Here is a 17,230-nt window from a genome sequence, read left to right as displayed (position 1 = left end):
CTCTTCCGAGGTTTGATTGAATAACACGTGTGAAACCGGGTATTGCTCTAGTTGCATCTGATCTCTAACAAGGACCTCTCAAAACTGGTGGTGGTCTAAATTTTTCATGCAAGTGGGTGATCAGATTACTGCTTCCCTGGTCACCCTTGCTGTTCAGGAGCAGCAGTAATTCAGCAGTTGCTGTGATGAATTTAGGTACAGTGAGAGGGCAGGTTGAGTAATCTCCATCTTAGCTGGTACTGGTTTTACTTCATGAACTAGGCAGCAGGGGGTGCCCTGAATTGGGTAAACATAGGAGAGCAGGATTATTTTCAGGTAGATACTTTTTCTACAGAAATGACCTCTTTTCTAGTCTCCTTGAAAAGCCGGTCTGCCATTCTCTCTCCTGCCAGCTTTGAGTGTGACCACAACACCTGACAGCACTTCCAAAAATGACTGCAGTATTGCAGAAATGGGGAAAAATAAACTTGGCAACGAAGATTTTTCACTTCCTTGTAACAGTTAGGTTGTGCATAGGTAAAATTTAATAGCAGTTTGAACTATAAAGAGTAAAAATAGTTAATATCTCCCAAGGGAAATGGGGGATTATTTTTCCCCCCCATTCTCAGAAGCAAAAAGTTGTATAATCTGAAAAACCTGACATTCCATATTGAGGGTTTATTGTAAGGTAGTAAAACCAGATTTTATATCTCGTTTATTCCTACAACTTCTGATGTGCTTCCAAAAATGGTATTAAGGCAGCAGCTGAGGAAATTTTATGAGATAATGAAGCAGAACAGTTACTGAAAGCCATCTGCTCAGTTGTTTACAAACTTGCTTCAATACTTCAGAGGCAGTGGTAGAGTACGTGTCTAAACTTCACAAGCTGCACTAGGTAGAACTAAATGAAATGCGCCGGGGCCGGGCTGAGCTGGGTCCCTCTCTGTGCAGTGTAAGCAGTTGCCAGGCAGGCCTGTTGGAAGCCAGCAGAAAGCACCACACAGAGGTGATTATGTGCCACCATCTGTCACGCTTCAAGCCTACCATACAGCATGGCTAATCAGCCTTGGCAGGATGATGGATGAACAGCAGCAGCTGCCAAAAGCCACTGTTGGCAAACAGTCCTGAAGTTAAGAACTTTTTCCCCCCTCTGCCTTCCTCTCCAGGGTCCTGCTGCGTGTCCGCATGCTCTACTATCTACGACAAGAAGTTATAGGGGACCAAGCAGACAAGATCTTAGAGGGTGCTGACTCAAGGTTAGTGCAAGTGCAGGTTTATTTTTTGCTTTATGACTCTGGCTTTTGTAAAGTACACATACTATAATAATGCAGTGTTTAAAGGTGGTCACACTTTATCTCTTATATGTCTGTTCTCAGCCGTATTGTTTTATGAAGTGCAGCGGGTCATTTTCCTGGGGGAGGAAATGATGTGGGAAATGACAGAAGTGGATTTGCAGCTCTGCTAATATTGAGGGATTATTCTATCTCAATTAAAAAAATTAAAAAAATACTAAGACCTTAAATTAATCATATTTAGATAACCATTTGACTCCCAAAATAGCCTAATGTTGGGGGGGGGCGGTGGCGCTATTTGTGTTGTTTTTTGGTTGATTAATTATTTTTTGTTGTGTGTTTGTTTAACCATCCTAATTATTTTTAAGAGTATTTCAATTTCTGTATTGGGCTTTGGGGTGGTTTTCCAGGTCAAAATTTATATTTACAGAACAGCATAAAACACTTGGGCTTTTTTAGGATGGTTTGTTTTGGTGTTTTTTTTTTTTTTTTTTTAATCTTTGTCTAGTAATACCTTTGAGAACATGTATAATGCTGTCTTCACAGTGAAGTAGATATATGGATACCTGAGCCATTCCATGCCGAAGTTCCTGCAGACTGGTGGGATAAGGAGGCAGATAAATCCCTTTTAATTGGAGTATTTAAACACGGTAAGTGGTGTCTCACTCTCAACAAAACTCAGTTGTAAAGCTTTCAGCGTGTAGGACTGTTCAGTCATAATATTAACAAGTATTGTTCCAAAGAACTGTTGGCTTGTATCTCCCTTTTTTCTTGCCTGCATTAAAAACCTAATATGAGCTGTAAATATCAGATGCTGTTTTTAAATGTTTGCAGAACATTTGAGAAGAAAACATTACTTTCTTGGCTGTAAATAAAACAAAGCCATATTTGTTTAAATAATAGCCAAATAGTAAGATAGATCTCCATAAACTTTGCTTCCAGCACTGCTTCACTTGCTAGCTCTGCCAACCAGTGTCAAAGTGGACGGTGGGCTTAACCTCTGCTATTAATCTGTACAAGTGCCTCCTGGGCTTTGTTCCAAGCAATATTTCACAAATGTCAGTGTTGAGAACTCCCGGCTCCCTTGAGTGGGATGCAGCCTTGTTAACTTTGAAAGGCTGGGGATGCAGAACTGGCATGATATATACAGTGAGCGATTCCTGATTATAATCCCAATTCTCTGGAGGTCGCAGAGGTATTCTCAGCAGCCCAGCCTGACTAAAGGGGAGAATGATGGCTTATAAAACCTTTCATGATTACAGTTTGGCTTGAGGCTCTACAGCAGTTAGGAGCAGTGTGTTGTAGTACAAATCCTAATTGAATTGTGCTGTTCTGCCTATGTACAGCAGCTCTGTGTTGTGGGCTCAGCTGAGGCAAGTCTAGTCTAAAAATCATTTTCCTGCAGTGCACTGTTGGGATCTGCCATTTTCCATCTAGTCAACTTGGGCAGTAAAAAAGCAAACAGCAGTTTGAAAACCATAGAGGGAACAGTGTCATCTTACTGACATGCATCATCCTAAACCTAATAAGACAGGTTCGTTGGCCTTACGTATAACCCATGTATGCAGCATTTTTGCAGCCTATATTGAGGGTTCCAGCAGGGCTGGAGCTATTGAAAGTGTGTCTGTCAGTGTGTGTGTGTGTCTGTGCGCCCCTGTTAGTGTCTGCGTGTTTCCACTGGCGAGTATTGAATGTCAAGAACCAAAGTCATAAAGGAAACTTAAAGAAGTTTTTCACTTGTGAAAGATTTTTATTTTACTTTATAACAACATGAAATTTGATGCTTTTTTCACTATCTTATCTGTGTTAATGTTGGGATTATGTTAATGTTGATGGGAAAATGTTTCTGTGCTGTTGGAATTCACCAACATGAACAATTTTTTAATATTAATTAAATGTTTCCAGCGTGGCAATAGCACCTGTGTTTTATTTAATAATAAATTAATGAATCCAGAAAATTGTACTTCTACTGCCTAGACCTGTTCTATTCACAGCTGGTCATAGCTTTTAAAAAGGCATTTGTCTCCCACTCTGCACACAGGTTATGAGAAGTACAATTCCATGAGAGCTGATCCAGCACTGTGCTTTCTGGAACGGGTTGGCATGCCTGATGCAAAGGCCATAGCTGCTGAACAGAGAGGGACAGACATGTTAGCAGATGGCGGTGATGGGTAAGGAGGACATGAAAAAATTAATAAACTTTATCAGCGTTGTATATGTTGGCATGGGTTCATATGTCATATTATACTTACATGTTGCCTGAGGATATGAAGTGATCGTATGATGTACAAAGTACATAGATTTGTTTACACAGTTGAGCATGAAATACAAATGTGTAACTTGATACACCATACTGATGGCTTTTGTAGCTTTTTTGCTTTTGTCCAGAAAATCAGCCCCCTCTCAAAAACCAGTATTTTTCTTGTAAAAATTTTAAAAATATTTCATAGGGGTGAATTCGACAGAGAGGATGAAGATCCAGAATATAAGCCAACCAGAACTCCCTTCAAGGATGAAATTGATGTAAGAACTCCAAATTTTCTCTAATTACAAATATGTACAATTACAAGTGATTCTCCATATTTATTTTAATGTGTGTTTTTTAAGTTTGAGAGCTACCGGATAAACACTCCTTAAAAAGATTGTTTGCTGCTGTGTTTGAGAGATGACATATTTTTCTTCTCAAATTATGACATATGGTCAAAACTGAAAACTAAAATAACTTCTGTCTTCTCCCCAAGGAATTCGCAAACTCACCTCCAGAAGACAAAGAGGAGTCCATAGAATTACACCCAAGTAAGTCTATAGCAAAAAAATTTAAAAAGCAAAAAGGGATCGTTTAGTGAAAAGTGGACTGTTTATATTAGCACATGAGGGGATAGGAGATGTTTTGGGACAATACCACAGAAAGCTTTTTGCTGCCAAATCTCTTCATGCTTCACATTTTTCAAAACAATTACATACTGTCTTTGAATAATCCACATTATGGTTCTCTGGATTTCTAATTACATAGTAGAAACCATGATGATAAAGACCGGATGTTTCATAATGCAGCCGTTGATGGTTTTGCTGATATAATCTTGGAAGTTACAAATACGTTGTTTCCTCAGTATGGAGGAAAATTGCCAAGTTTAAGTGAGAATAATAAAGTGGGAAATGATAAGCATAGGTGTTTCCTCAGAGGCAGAATGATCTTCTTAGTAATGTATTTAAAGATGCATTGCATTAATTTAAATACTTACAGTGTTCATAATATGCTTGCATTCATAACATCGAATTATAGTGCTTGATGGTTATCTCTAAATGCTTCACAAGCATTTCTGAGTTCCTAGAGTTGGATGATTTGATTCTATTTTCTATCTCTTACCAATAGTTACCCTGTTTCTAATTCATTATGCACCAGTATTAGAGGCGCATGTTCTTATCTGATAAAACAGGAATCCAGTTATAGCCATAGAAACTGAAATGTTTAGTGTTGGTTTTGCAGTGCAAATACTTCTCTGTTCTCTAGGCAAGCACAGTGAAAGCAATGCTGAGTTAGGGCAACTCTACTGGCCCAACACTTCAACCCTGACTACCCGTCTGCGTCGCCTCATTACTGCCTATCAGCGCAGCTATAAAAGGCAACAAATGAGGCAAGAGGCACTAATGAAGACTGACCGCAGGAGACGTCGGCCTCGAGAAGAAGTGAGGGCACTGGAGGCAGAAAGGGAAGCCATAATAACTGAGAAACGACAAAAGTGAGTTTCCCGGTGATAATCTTTCTTTAAATCTTATTTAAGCTTGTGTGTCACCCATACAGCTCTTCTGTTTTGAAAGAATAAACTCAGGGGGTTTGGGGGCTTCTAAAAGTGTTTGGAATCTTAACTATCCAGTGGCCTCACTTCTCTTGCTTCTTCCTTGACTAGATGGACAAGAAGAGAAGAAGCCGATTTTTATCGTGTGGTGTCTACTTTTGGAGTTATCTTTGATCCTGTAAAACATCAGTTTGAGTGGAATCAATTCAGAGCATTTGCCAGGCTTGACAAAAAGTCCGATGAAAGCTTGGAAAAGTATTTTAATGGCTTTGTGAATATGTGTAGACGAGTGTGCCGAATGCCAGTCAAACCAGATGATGGTAAGTTTAAACTGACTCTGGAAATCAACATGACTATTGTGAGACCATGGGCCTGTTGAAACTTCATGCCCAGGTGTAATGATTTTGAAGTGGGTGTGCATTCAATCCATGTTAAACAGCACAACTTGGTGTCCTTGCAGAACCTCCTGATCTTTCCACGCTGATTGAGCCGATCACAGAGGAGCGTGCTTCTAGAACTTTATATCGCATCGAGCTGCTGCGCAAGATCCGCGAACAGGTCCTCCATCACCCGCAGCTGGGGGAGAGGCTAAAGCTTTGCCAGCCAAGTCTGGACCTGCCAGAGTGGTGGGAGTGTGGTAAACATGATAAAGACTTACTGATTGGTGCTGCTAAACATGGAGTCAGTAGGACAGATTATCACATTCTGAATGATCCTGAACTCTCTTTTCTTGAGGCTCACAAAAACTTTGCTCAAAACAGAGGGACAGGTAATGCAAATACTGTGTCTTCTGTAAACCCTCTGGGCGCTGGCTGCAGTCAAACACCCCCAATTGTCCCATCCACACCAGTACAAGAAGAAAAAACTACAGAACCAACAGAGTCTAAAGTTGAAGGGTCTGAAAATCCAGCAGCCAAAGAAAAGTCTGAAATCAAAGAGGAGACAGATACTACAGATAAGGACACTAAACCAGACTGTGATGCTGAGGCTGAGCCTGGCTCTGTTAAATGTGAATTGAAAGACATAGAAATGAGTACAGATGTAGATCCGAAATCTATTTCTGAGAAAGGTTCAGAAGAAGATGAAGAGGAGAAACTGGAAGATGATGATAAATCAGAAGAATCCTCCCAACCTGAAGGTAATACATTGGTCAGATCAGTTCTGTGTGCTTAGCACAAGCCCCACAGCTGTTGTAGCTCATGCCAGCTGGTAAGTGGCACACAGAGTGCTATTCTTGAGTATGGGATGGGCTGCATGCAGCAGTTCCTCTGCCCTTCCACATATCAGGTGGCTAAATAAGCTTTCATAAGAACCATCCAGCATCAGCAGGGTATTCCCCCACAAGGGATGATTTCCGGGAAAGCTCACTGAGTCAATAAGCATGGTCTCTGTGCCAAATGTGGAAGGCTGGAGCTCTGCTGTAGTAATTACTGAACAAAAGCCCGAGTTAGAAATGTTGTGTGAAGCCTGGTTGCCTTACCTTATCTATCTGGGTAGACAGTGGATGTTAATGCCTGGTCATGATTGTTATTCAGCAGGAGCAGTTTCTCAGGGTAAGAATTTTGATGAAGAAAGCAATGCCTCTATGAGTACCGCAAGGGATGAAACACGCGATGGATTCTACATGGAAGACGGGGACCCCTCTGTGGTTCAGCTGCTTCATGAGAGAACATTTGCCTTCTCATTCTGGCCTAAGGTTGGTTAGGGGTAGAAAGACATCTGTCTCTTTTAATTTCAGTAAAATATAGGAAATGTGCTTGAAAAGTAACAGTGAGCTTTGTGTGGTACTGCACTTCTGGCAGGCAAGAGACCTTTTTCTGTGAATGTTTTGTGGGATGGCACTTTTTTCTTTAAGCTCATACAAACTAGCAGTGGAAATAAAAGAAATTGCTCCTTTTTTTTGTAAAATAGTGTCATTTAGTAAAACAATGGACTGCTGGCAGACATGAACTCTTCATAGGGTCCATAACTTTTTGTCAGCAGAGTCCCACCTCTTGCACCAGTGTACAGTTTTGGATTAGGCATTTTTCCTGCAGAGCAATCTGCAGAGACTTTAAAAGATCACCTTTTTATTTTGGGGTGAGGAGACTGTAGGGAAGAGTTTTGGTGACCTACATGATCTAAGCCATTATGTAATATTGACAGATGTAATTGTATTAAGGTATCCTGCAAACATAAGCAGCAGTTTTAGGTAGAATGAAGCTGTATCTTATTTTGGTAACAGTGCCGAAAATTATCTAATATAAAATGCTTTTAAAAATGCAAAACTGTAACCTTGTAATAAAGCCATACTTAATTTAGTACTCTCCTTTGCAGTAAGGGGAGAGAGAAAAATAAAGTAGTAATAGTCTTAAGCTTACTAATCACCATAACAGAGCCATCTGGTTGGGGCAGGGAGGGGGAAGGGAGTAGCAGGGCAAGAGGACCTTGCTCTTAATAGGCTTATTTCTGGGGAAAGCAAGCAGTCTGTTGCAGCTGCTGAGATTTGCTAGTGGCTTCTGCACTGTTTTGCTTTTCAGGAAGCTAACTGATGCTCATATTCCCTAACCAGCAGTATTTCTTAGTCACAAAGTTTCTACTACTTCAGACAGGCTAGTCTGGAATGTGCTTGGATACTGAAATGGAAAAAAAAATCAAATAATGCTCGTCTGCTTTCAGCAAATATTTTGGAAACATGGGCTAAAATCTTTTTCCAGTCATAGTGTGAAAGTAGAACAGAAAATCCTTCATCAGTATAGGTTCAGCATAAGTAGACTAATAAACATAATTAGAGATTTTTAGTGTACACGCTTCAGTGAAATTTGAAGTGATAATGGGCGTGGAATGAAAATTGACATTCATTAGATGTCCCTAGGTTGGTGCCCGTTTCATAATGTTGAACTTTATTAATAGTGACGCTAATGAGGATCCACTTCCTAGGACAGAATTGCAGATCCAGCCTCTTGGATCTTGAGAACAGCTTTAAGATACTGATTGCAGATGTGTTTATTTTCCCTTCCTAACTGTTGATGTCTCTAACTACTGAAGTTTTGTAAAACAACAGTGAGTTTCTATTAAATTTTTCAGTTAGTGCATTGTCATACAGAAAACTTTGTCTTTTCTCTTCCCCTCACAATATAAATGCAGCTTTTAAAACCTATTATTCCACAAAATTGTGTTAGTGTCTTGCAAGGTGATCAGTTTATTCCTAATATGCAAGAACAGTTATTTCTGAATGTCTTCCTTAAGCTATGGATACGGGACTGTGTCGTAAGACTCATTTGAGTTTAAAAGGTGACATTTACGCTGAGGGTTCATTACATACTTTTCCTTTTTACAGGACCGAGTAATGATCAACCGATTAGACAACATCTGTGAGGCAGTGCTGAAAGGGAAGTGGCCAGTAAATAGGCGCCAGATGTTTGATTTCCAGGGGCTCATACCTGGGTACACTCCAACAGCTGTGGACAGCCCTCTACAGAAAAGGAGCTTTGCAGAGCTCTCCATGGTTGGGCAAGCCAGTGTCAGTGGCAGTGAAGATCTCAATGCTTCTCCTCAGTTATCAAAGGCAAGGCTACAGCATTCTCTTGTTTACATAAAACATTTTATCTTGCATGAGCTTCTCTTTTGTAATAGATAATAAACCAGCATGAATAAAATAGGAAAAACATCAAAGTGTTTCTTTGAATAAAATGAAGGCTTTGTTTTTAGAGTTATGTGTTTGGAGTTTTGTTTTTAACTCAGCATAGCAAACAGAGCTTTGCTAATGTTTGGAAATGCTTGGTTTTTTATTAGGAAGATGCACTCAATTTATCAGTTCCGCGTCAGAGGAGGAGGAGACGAAGAAAGATTGAAATTGAGGCTGAGAGAGCTGCCAAGAGGAGAAATCTTATGGAAATGGTTGCCCAGTTACGTGAGTCTCAGGTGGTCTCAGAAAATGGACAAGAAAAGGTTGTAGATTTATCAAAGGCCTCACGAGAGGCAACAAGTTCTACCTCAAATTTTTCATCTGTTACTTCAAAGTTTATCTTGCCTAATGTCTCCACACCTGTGTCTGATGCCTTTAAAACTCAAATGGAGCTGCTGCAAGCAGGTCTTTCACGCACACCCACAAGGCATCTACTAAATGGCTCTTTAATAGATGGAGAACCACCCATGAAGAGGAGGAGAGGAAGGAGGAAAAATGTAGAAGGGCTTGATCTGTTATTTATGAGCAACAAACGGACATCATTGACTGTAGTAAGACCACAACCTTTTTCCTTTTGTCTCATATTTGTTCTTCTGTCTGTGGTACTTCCTGAATGTGTTTTAAGTCTTATTATACTCTCTCTAATAGAAACGTACCGTTTTTGCCCAACCAGGTTTTTCTTTGTTTAGAGCTGTTAATTCTTTTTGAACCAAACAAAATGTGCACATCAAGATTTTACTCTGACTGAGTTTTAGGTAGCTTGTACTTTCAAAATTACTTACTTTTTTTTTTTTTACAAAATATATTTCTAACAATACACATTTTGAGGCTTAAGTATGTCTTTCTTGATGTGTTGAAAAGGGAGGGTCTTGAAGAATCTTGGAGGACATTACTGGAAATGCAAAAAAAAACCTGCTTTGCCTTTAGCACTATGTTCTTTATTGTTCGGGAATGTAAAATTTTCAAAATTCCCTGATGCAATGATACTACTTTATGTAGTATGAGTATTTAGCCCCATTAACTCTTGTGTATGCAAAATCTTGAACATTTCAGTCAGTGCCTGAAATTATTTCTCCAGGTGTTTCTGTGAAGGGAAAACTAATACAGATGTGATTGTTTTCAGGAGGATGCAGAAGTGACCAAAGCTTTTGAAGAAGATATGGAAGCCCTACCAGCAAGGAACATTCCATCTCCTGGTCAATTAGACCCAGACACTCGCATCCCTGTAATCAATCTAGAGGATGGGACCAGGCTGGTGGGAGAGGATGCCCCGAAAAACAAGGATCTAGTTGAATGGCTTAAGTTGCATCCTACTTACACTGTAGATATGCCAAGTTATGTACCAGTAAGTATGTGATTCTAAAAGTGTTGTTCTATTATATGAATACAAAAGTTAGTTTTTATGGACGTCAGACTGAATTCCCTCACATTGAGCATAGTCATTCGATTTTGTAGCTTGCATTTCAACAGAAGTTTTCTCTTTATCCACCGTTCCTATTTTATCCACACCCAAGTGACACTGGGGTGTTTGATTTGCTTTTTCTTTCTTAACATTTGTATGTAACAGCATGTTAGAACCACATTTGTCAAGTTCTGTAGAATTTCTTCATCTGATGCAAAAAAATTTTCTTTTCCTGTAATGTGAGAGTAAATTAATGGATCCCTTCTTAAAATTGTTGTGAGAAGGGGTACCATGATTGGTGATTTTTGTCAAGAAATGAAATGAAAAGCAATACATTTCTCTTCTTTCTAGAAGAGTGCAGATGTGCTGTTTTCCCCATTTCAGAAGCCGAAACAAAAACGACACAGATGTCGAAACCCTAATAAACTGGATATAAACACCTTGACAGGAGAAGAAAGGGTACCTGTTGTAAATAAACGAAATGGAAAGAAGGTAAAAATTAAGTTACTTCAGTCAAGGTCTTTAATAATGTCTTTGCTTGTGGAAAGCAGGTTTCCTAGTCCAAGCTTTCTCTTTAAAAGTTTAATAATTTGGCACCAGCAGTTTTTCTTACTAGACTGTGCCACCTGGTTCCTTTAATTCCTTCTTTGCTCCTCTGTTGCTTTCATATTAATCACCTGAATGAATAACTCTCATTTTTTGAACCTATATAGCACATTTTGTTCTTAGATACAAAATTTATTACCAGACCTGCCTAAGCTGCAGCACTTTACTGTTTTTTTAAAACATGATTTTGTCATTTGAGGTATCACTAGCTGGTTTCCAAGTATTTTTTCACAATAAACTGAAGGTCTTTGCTGCCGTCCTTCAGAGATAGAAAGAAAGAAAGATAGAAAATGTCCATATAAGTAGTTGTTTGGTTTTGTTGGTGGGTTTTTGTTAAAAGTCATAACCTTGTCTTTTGCATTAGATGGGTGGAGCTATGGCCCCTCCAATGAAGGACTTGCCAAGATGGCTGGAAGAAAATCCCGAGTTTGCTGTTGCTCCAGATTGGACTGACATTGTTAAACAGTCTGTAAGTGAAACTCTCTTCCATGCATCACTGCAGGTTATAGCACAGAAAAGTTGAAGGCTGTGTAAATTGATTATTAAGTCTTTATCTCATAGGTTTAGGTTTTTAGAAAATCATGGTGTCTGTGTAGGAGTTACCAGCTCAGAGGGAGTGGTGATAGAAGGCTGCTGCAGATTGAAATACACCAAAAAATCAGCTACAGTTAAGGCAGCCTTCAGCATTTGTTTTGCCTTTTTTTTTTAATAAGTAACAATCCTTAAAAAGCACAGGTATTTGTACATTAGGAACTACTAAGAAAATGTTTGTCATATTCATAACAGAAATACACTTCATTGTCTCAGTAACAGGCAGCATCAAAGGAATAGGTTTTCTGCCTTTATTTTACAACACTTGTTTGAAAATAAAGGGTAAAATTCTTCAAGTATTCAGTTTAATAGAATATTACTATTCTGAAATTCAGTATGAATTATGAAGATACAAACTTGTAACTGCAACATATCAGGGTGGGGTTTATTTAATGAAGTTACAGAGTTTTCAGCATGTATTATTTTACTGTTGTGTTTAAATATAAAAAAATCTGTGATCTTGATTTCTTCAGCTTTCTTTACTTGTTCTACTGCCATTCACTATAGTACTAAGCTAGTCACCATTTGCCAGGGTGAAAAAACAAACCACTTTTGGAGTATGCTGAAATCCCTTCTGTTTCTTCTATCATCATCAGTTAACTGCTGAAAGCTAAAGAAGCCAATCGAGGATAAAGCTTGTTTTTTCACCTTCTCTTTTTAGGGTTTTGTTCCAGAGTCCATGTTTGACCGTCTTCTCACTGGACCTGTTGTGAGGGAGGAAGGAGCAAGCAGAAGAGGAAGAAGGCCAAAAAGTGAAATTGCCAAAGCAGCTGCAGCAGCTGCTGCTGTAGCATCAACTTCGGGAATCAACCCACTACTAATGAACAGTCTGTTTGCTGGAATGGACCTCACAAGCCTCCAGAACCTACAGAACCTGCAGTCTCTCCAGCTCGCAGGCCTCATGGGCTTTCCACCAGGGCTAGCAACAGCTGCTGCTGCTGGGGGGGACGCTAAAAATCCGGCTGCCATGTTGCCTCTGATGTTGCCAGGGATGGCAGGACTGCCCAATATGTTTGGACTAAGCGGATTGTTGAATAACCCGATCACAGCTACTACTGGAAATGCCACTACTGCTTCCGGTCAAGGAGAGACTGAGGATGGCGCTTCAAAAGCTGAAGAGAAGAAAAATGAGAATGAAGAGGAGAACAAAGACTCTGAGAAAAGCACAGACACTGTTTCTGCTACTGACTCTGCGAATGGATCTGTCAGTGCTGCTACTGCGGCGACTACCGCCACTGCCACCACTACCACCACCACCAACACTGGATTGCCCACAAACCCTCTGGCCTTCAATCCTTTCCTGCTGTCTACCATGGCTCCTGGCCTCTTCTATCCATCTATGTTTCTACCTCCAGGACTGGGAGGATTGACTCTGCCCGGTTTCCCAGCACTAGCAGGACTTCAGAACGCAGTGGGCTCCAATGAAGAGAAGGCTACTGACAAAACTGAAGGAGCTGCCTTTAAAGATGAAGAAAATCTCGAAGGCAGTGATGCAGAGGAGAGCCTTGATAAAACTGCAGATTCCTCCGTTTTAGAAGATGAAATAGCACAGGGTGAAGAATTAGACTCACTTGATGGGGGGGAAGAAATAGAAAACAATGAAAACGATGAATAACCAGTACCAGTTACAGTTAAAGTGTTTTAAACTTTTGACAAGTGGTAGTCCTACTGTTTACACTCACAGTTAATGTCCATACTTAGTTTTTATAAGCTGTTCTGTAACATAGTGTAGCAAAAAAAAAAAGTTCAAGTCATGTTATACAGATGTGTCAAAAGGTATCTTGGTCATTAAGTATTGTGCAGTGCATTATTTATTATCCCTAGGAGAGATGAAATTTGAGAGGTGATCATGTCTTTTTAAGGAAATTGACATAATGCTCTGCTTTTTTTTTCTTTTGGTACCATTGGTATTATGAATTAAGCAGCAATTTGTAATCAAGTGGCACTAATAGAAGGAAGTGCTGCTTAAAGGAAGGATGAAGTTATATATTTAATTTTTTTTTTCTTTTTTATTTTTTTTCCTTTTTTTTTTTTTATTTTGCTGTGAAGGTCAAGATGAAATTTACCATACATATCGTACTCGTGCTTCATTTTGACTGTATGGGAGTTCACCCGCTCACGTGCGCGCACACACCCACACACACACTCTCTCTCTGACAATCTTCATGATAGTGTGAATGTCTCTGTCTTGAGACACAGCAATAATAAGGCAGCTGTTGAATGTGAAGAGTACCTTTTGGAAATTAACCCACGGAGAAGGTTCTTACAGGATAAAGCTACAGTTTAATCGTCTCGTGATCTTGTAATGCACTGGTATAAACAAAAAAGAAAAAAATCAGGTACCTTTTTTAAATTAAAGGACTTTGTTACTTTAGCCACAAAGCTAAACAGCATTACCTCAACTCTAAACTAGCCTTGAAGTTTACAGACATGACTTTGTAAATGTATTGTTTTTCTTTGTTGTGATGTCTTTTTATTTTTTTTTTCTTTGGAAACTGCTATCATGTAAGATAAGATGTAAATTGCTGCCAACTGTAGTAATGATGCTTTTAATAAAAGTGACCCATGATATGCAGAGATGTAATTATAGAATGTAGTGTTTAGGGACAACCAAACTGGTGTTCACTTTCTGTATTTGTATTTGTGGCTTTTTTATAGCATTTTCCTGCTATATTCTTTATAGATTAGTGGCTGTAAATGCTGAACTGATCGTCTTCAGGGGACTAGGCAGGAAGAGAAACCTTGAATTGCCTTCATATTTTCCACTCTAAGTAACTCTACAGAAATGCACGCTAAAATCCCTACTTTACTCCTTCAAAGGGGCATGAGAGACTGAGAATACTTTAAATGTGTTCAGCATGTGATAATGTGGTACACTAAAGAACAAAAGGGCAAAAGAAAAATGAGGCTTTAATAGGCACAATATCTAGGTCATTTATCCTTGGTTAATGGGTAGAAAAACACAATGCTGTAGTGACAGCAAGGGATACAAAGGCTCTGTGGTATCCTGTAGACCAGAGCTTGTGATGCCAGAAACCACTGTGTCAAACAACCTACATGAAACTAAAACTGACCCACTTTTTATAAAAACCAGTGTCTCTTCTGGAGAGCTACTGATTTGTACCCTTTTGTGACCTTTTGATATTGGAGATAATGTACCATTTGAGAACTTCTGTTTTCATGGTGGTGTCACCTTGACACACACATACACAACAAGCTCCAGAGTGAGGATAAAAGGTTAGATTTTCAGTGGAGTACATGAAAAATTAGCTATTTCAGTAGCCAGCTGTGGGTGGACCCCTGTCTTTAGGACTAATATTATCTGTGCTTTTGGAATGCTGGAGAGCTGCAAACCTCACTCTTATGTACACTGTGAATTTGCACAAGAGCTCAAACGGGCAAGTATTGCAAGGCCGAAATTTGGTCCCGAGGGGGATATATAAAAATGGGTGAACTTGGCTTGAAAAGGATATTTCATGGACGATGAAAGTAGATGAGAGATGAAGGCTTAGGAAGTGATTTTTGTGTGAATGAATCACAGGCACACACTGTTGAAATGAATAGATGTCAGGATGTCTTGTACTGCCACTTAAATAGATCATAGGGAGTTAATGAAGGTCAGGAAGGATTCCCCCTGCATGGACATCACTGAATGGTTGATGAGGTGTGTTATTCCTGCCTCTTTCTAAAACATCACATGTAGACCGCGGCAAAAAGTGAGAGGCTGAAAGCAAAGGCACATTGACTTGGGCAGGTATGTTACATGCTCTGTTGAATTCATTTGAGCTGTTTTTTACATTGTTATTAAATGCCTTGCCTTGTTTTTTTTCCTACCTATAAAATTCCCACTGTAAGAGTTTGTAGGTGCTTCCGATTGTGTGTATTCCACACATGGTACCAAATAGAAGGGGTTTTTTTAGTTCAATTTTTTAATTTCCAGAAGAGATTTACAGAGACTAATGATATCCCTTGGGAGAACCCTTTTTAATTGGCAAGACTAGAAATTATATTGTTAAATGCCATACTTAGTCCCTTTCTCCTCTGTCGAAATGGGGAAGTTCTGGTAACTTCTATTTTTGCCTATAGGTTTTTGACGCGGAAACATCCAACTCATGATGTAGGGTGTCCAAGTGACAAATGAGTGAATCTTATGCCCAGTACAAGCATCTTCCATGATGGCATTACTCAGCTGCCTTTTCTACTCCAAAAAAAAAAAAAAAGCAAAACTGGAGAACTGTTGGAATAGAGCAAATGCCATGGGAATGGGAGAGCCTCCATGCTCTGTGCTTCTCAAACAGCCTTGCTTCCTAGAAGCCAAACAGACCCTTCACTTGTTGGGAAGGTGGTGACATTTGAATTTTGGAAGGGATATGGGCCCCTGGTTATGAAAAATGAAGTGGGGGGATTGCCATCTAATGTCCGAGAAATGTATTACATGAAAATATGAAGGTTTTTCTTTGATTTGACAGAGTTTTTACATGTTAATTATTGCAAAGATTCTTACGGAGTTTTAAAAGTGTGTCTAAATGAATAAAAGCTTATGTGAGTAAGATGCATAGATCAGAAACTATTCTGCACTTGATTCACATTTGGAGCACCCTTTCTGTCTCTCATGATGAGGAGGCTTTGGTTTGCCACCAACCATTTTTTGCTGGACCTCCTAATGGCCATGGAAATGTTAATGGGGTTATCAAGGAATATAAATTACTTTCTTGTGTTGCTTTCAAAAAGAAAGTACCTGTGTCAAAGTACAGCAGTGGTCTGCATGCTAACACAGCCTGTTCTGTGTGCATGGTGTGCAACCCTGCCAAGGGAAAGGACCGAACAGCAACAAATCTGCCTAGGCTAATACAGACACGATTTTTAATAAGGGAGCTATAAAGGAGTGCGAGTCTTGAAAACTGTTGCTGATGAAATAGTGGACAAATTCCTAAACTAGTCCCAGGTTTTTTGTCAGCTTTAGTCTCTTGTTCTGTATTGATGTCAAATATCAAAGTGTATTGCTTATTGGAATTGCACACCTCTATTGAGGACCTTTACCACTGAGCACTTCCTCATTTGAGAAGGGCTTAAGATTGAGGGGAGGGAGGGGGGTATTCAATTGTATTTTCTGTATTAAGCTTCCCACTGACTTTTGTGAACAGAACTGCTTGGGACATTTAAGACTTCTGTTGCTTCTGCGCCTCGTGTTCCACTTCCTTTGAATCCTTAACATCAGGGCTGGGGTCAGGAAGTGTCAGGATATGTGAGGGCCCTCAGACCCACTGCCTCCATGCTGTTTTCTGGGCACCTGAAAGGTGCCGGCCCATGAATGTTTCTGACTCCTCAGTGGGAAAGAGATCTGGCTACAGCTTTTGCTTCTGTGCTGTCCAAATAACCTGTTGTACTCCTTTGGCTTCAAGTGGTGCCTTGCAGAGACCTGGAGATGGCTTCTTACATAGAGAGGTGATGTTTTAAGCATCAAGTCTAATCAGTAGTTTGAGTTAGCTGTTCTGAGGAGAATCTGTGAAGGAAATTCAGTTATATGATTGACAGTTGTTATGATCAAGCTTCAATGGGACTTACAAAGACCTCTCTTGGAATGCAGGGTGAATGTCCCAGCTCAGTCTGCATGCAATTTTAGATAACAGATTTGTTGCAGAAGAGCAAACATTTACCAGTATAAGGAACTATAGTGCAAAATATGTATTTTCTAGAAGGGGATAAATGCATGTTTTTGTTTTTCCAGGTCCTATGAATTGCTATCAGCACTGGTAAAATCATCAAAACTTAATCATTTGAGCTATTTCTGTTCCAGTAGCTTAGTGCAGGTAGTTTGCAATCTGTTACTTGTCCTCCCTCAGTCTTTGCTTAAGAAATTTAGATATTAGTGATAGCTGGAAGTCAGAAACTTCAT

The 17,230-nt window shown here is 39.6% G+C and overlaps 1 protein-coding gene across 5 annotated transcripts in view; it reads left to right on the top strand.

Annotated features, from left to right (window-relative positions):
- The window catches only part of CHD7 (chromodomain helicase DNA binding protein 7), a 140,693-nt gene extending 124,809 nt beyond the window's left edge, over positions 1-15,884 (top strand). Inside the window, exons 24-38 of one of the 5 annotated variants that reach the window (XM_031058613.1) lie at positions 1,146-1,235; positions 1,818-1,921; positions 3,313-3,442; positions 3,722-3,794; positions 4,013-4,067; positions 4,783-5,011; positions 5,180-5,388; positions 5,529-6,206; positions 6,607-6,764; positions 8,388-8,615; positions 8,843-9,286; positions 9,859-10,080; positions 10,489-10,629; positions 11,108-11,212; positions 11,996-15,884. In XM_031058613.1, coding sequence (XP_030914473.1) covers positions 1,146-1,235; positions 1,818-1,921; positions 3,313-3,442; positions 3,722-3,794; positions 4,013-4,067; positions 4,783-5,011; positions 5,180-5,388; positions 5,529-6,206; positions 6,607-6,764; positions 8,388-8,615; positions 8,843-9,286; positions 9,859-10,080; positions 10,489-10,629; positions 11,108-11,212; positions 11,996-12,949 — 3,820 coding nt within the window. In that variant the 3' untranslated portion in view covers positions 12,950-15,884. Of the gene's footprint in view, positions 1-1,145; positions 1,236-1,817; positions 1,922-3,312; positions 3,443-3,721; positions 3,795-4,012; positions 4,068-4,782; positions 5,012-5,179; positions 5,389-5,528; positions 6,207-6,603; positions 6,765-8,387; positions 8,616-8,842; positions 9,287-9,858; positions 10,081-10,488; positions 10,630-11,107; positions 11,213-11,995 lie in introns of all 5 variants that reach the window. The other 4 variants (XM_031058616.1, XM_031058615.1, XM_031058612.1 and 1 more) reach the window with 4 other exon arrangements.
- Positions 15,885-17,230: the final 1,346 nt, after the last annotated feature.

The sequence above is a fragment of the Geospiza fortis genome, unplaced genomic scaffold (genome assembly GCF_000277835.1).
Source record: "Geospiza fortis unplaced genomic scaffold, GeoFor_1.0 scaffold121, whole genome shotgun sequence".
Classification (NCBI taxonomy): Eukaryota; Metazoa; Chordata; class Aves; order Passeriformes; family Thraupidae; genus Geospiza; species Geospiza fortis.
The sequence above is the reverse complement of the archived record's forward strand: the minus strand, read 5'-3'. Positions and strand labels throughout refer to the sequence as shown.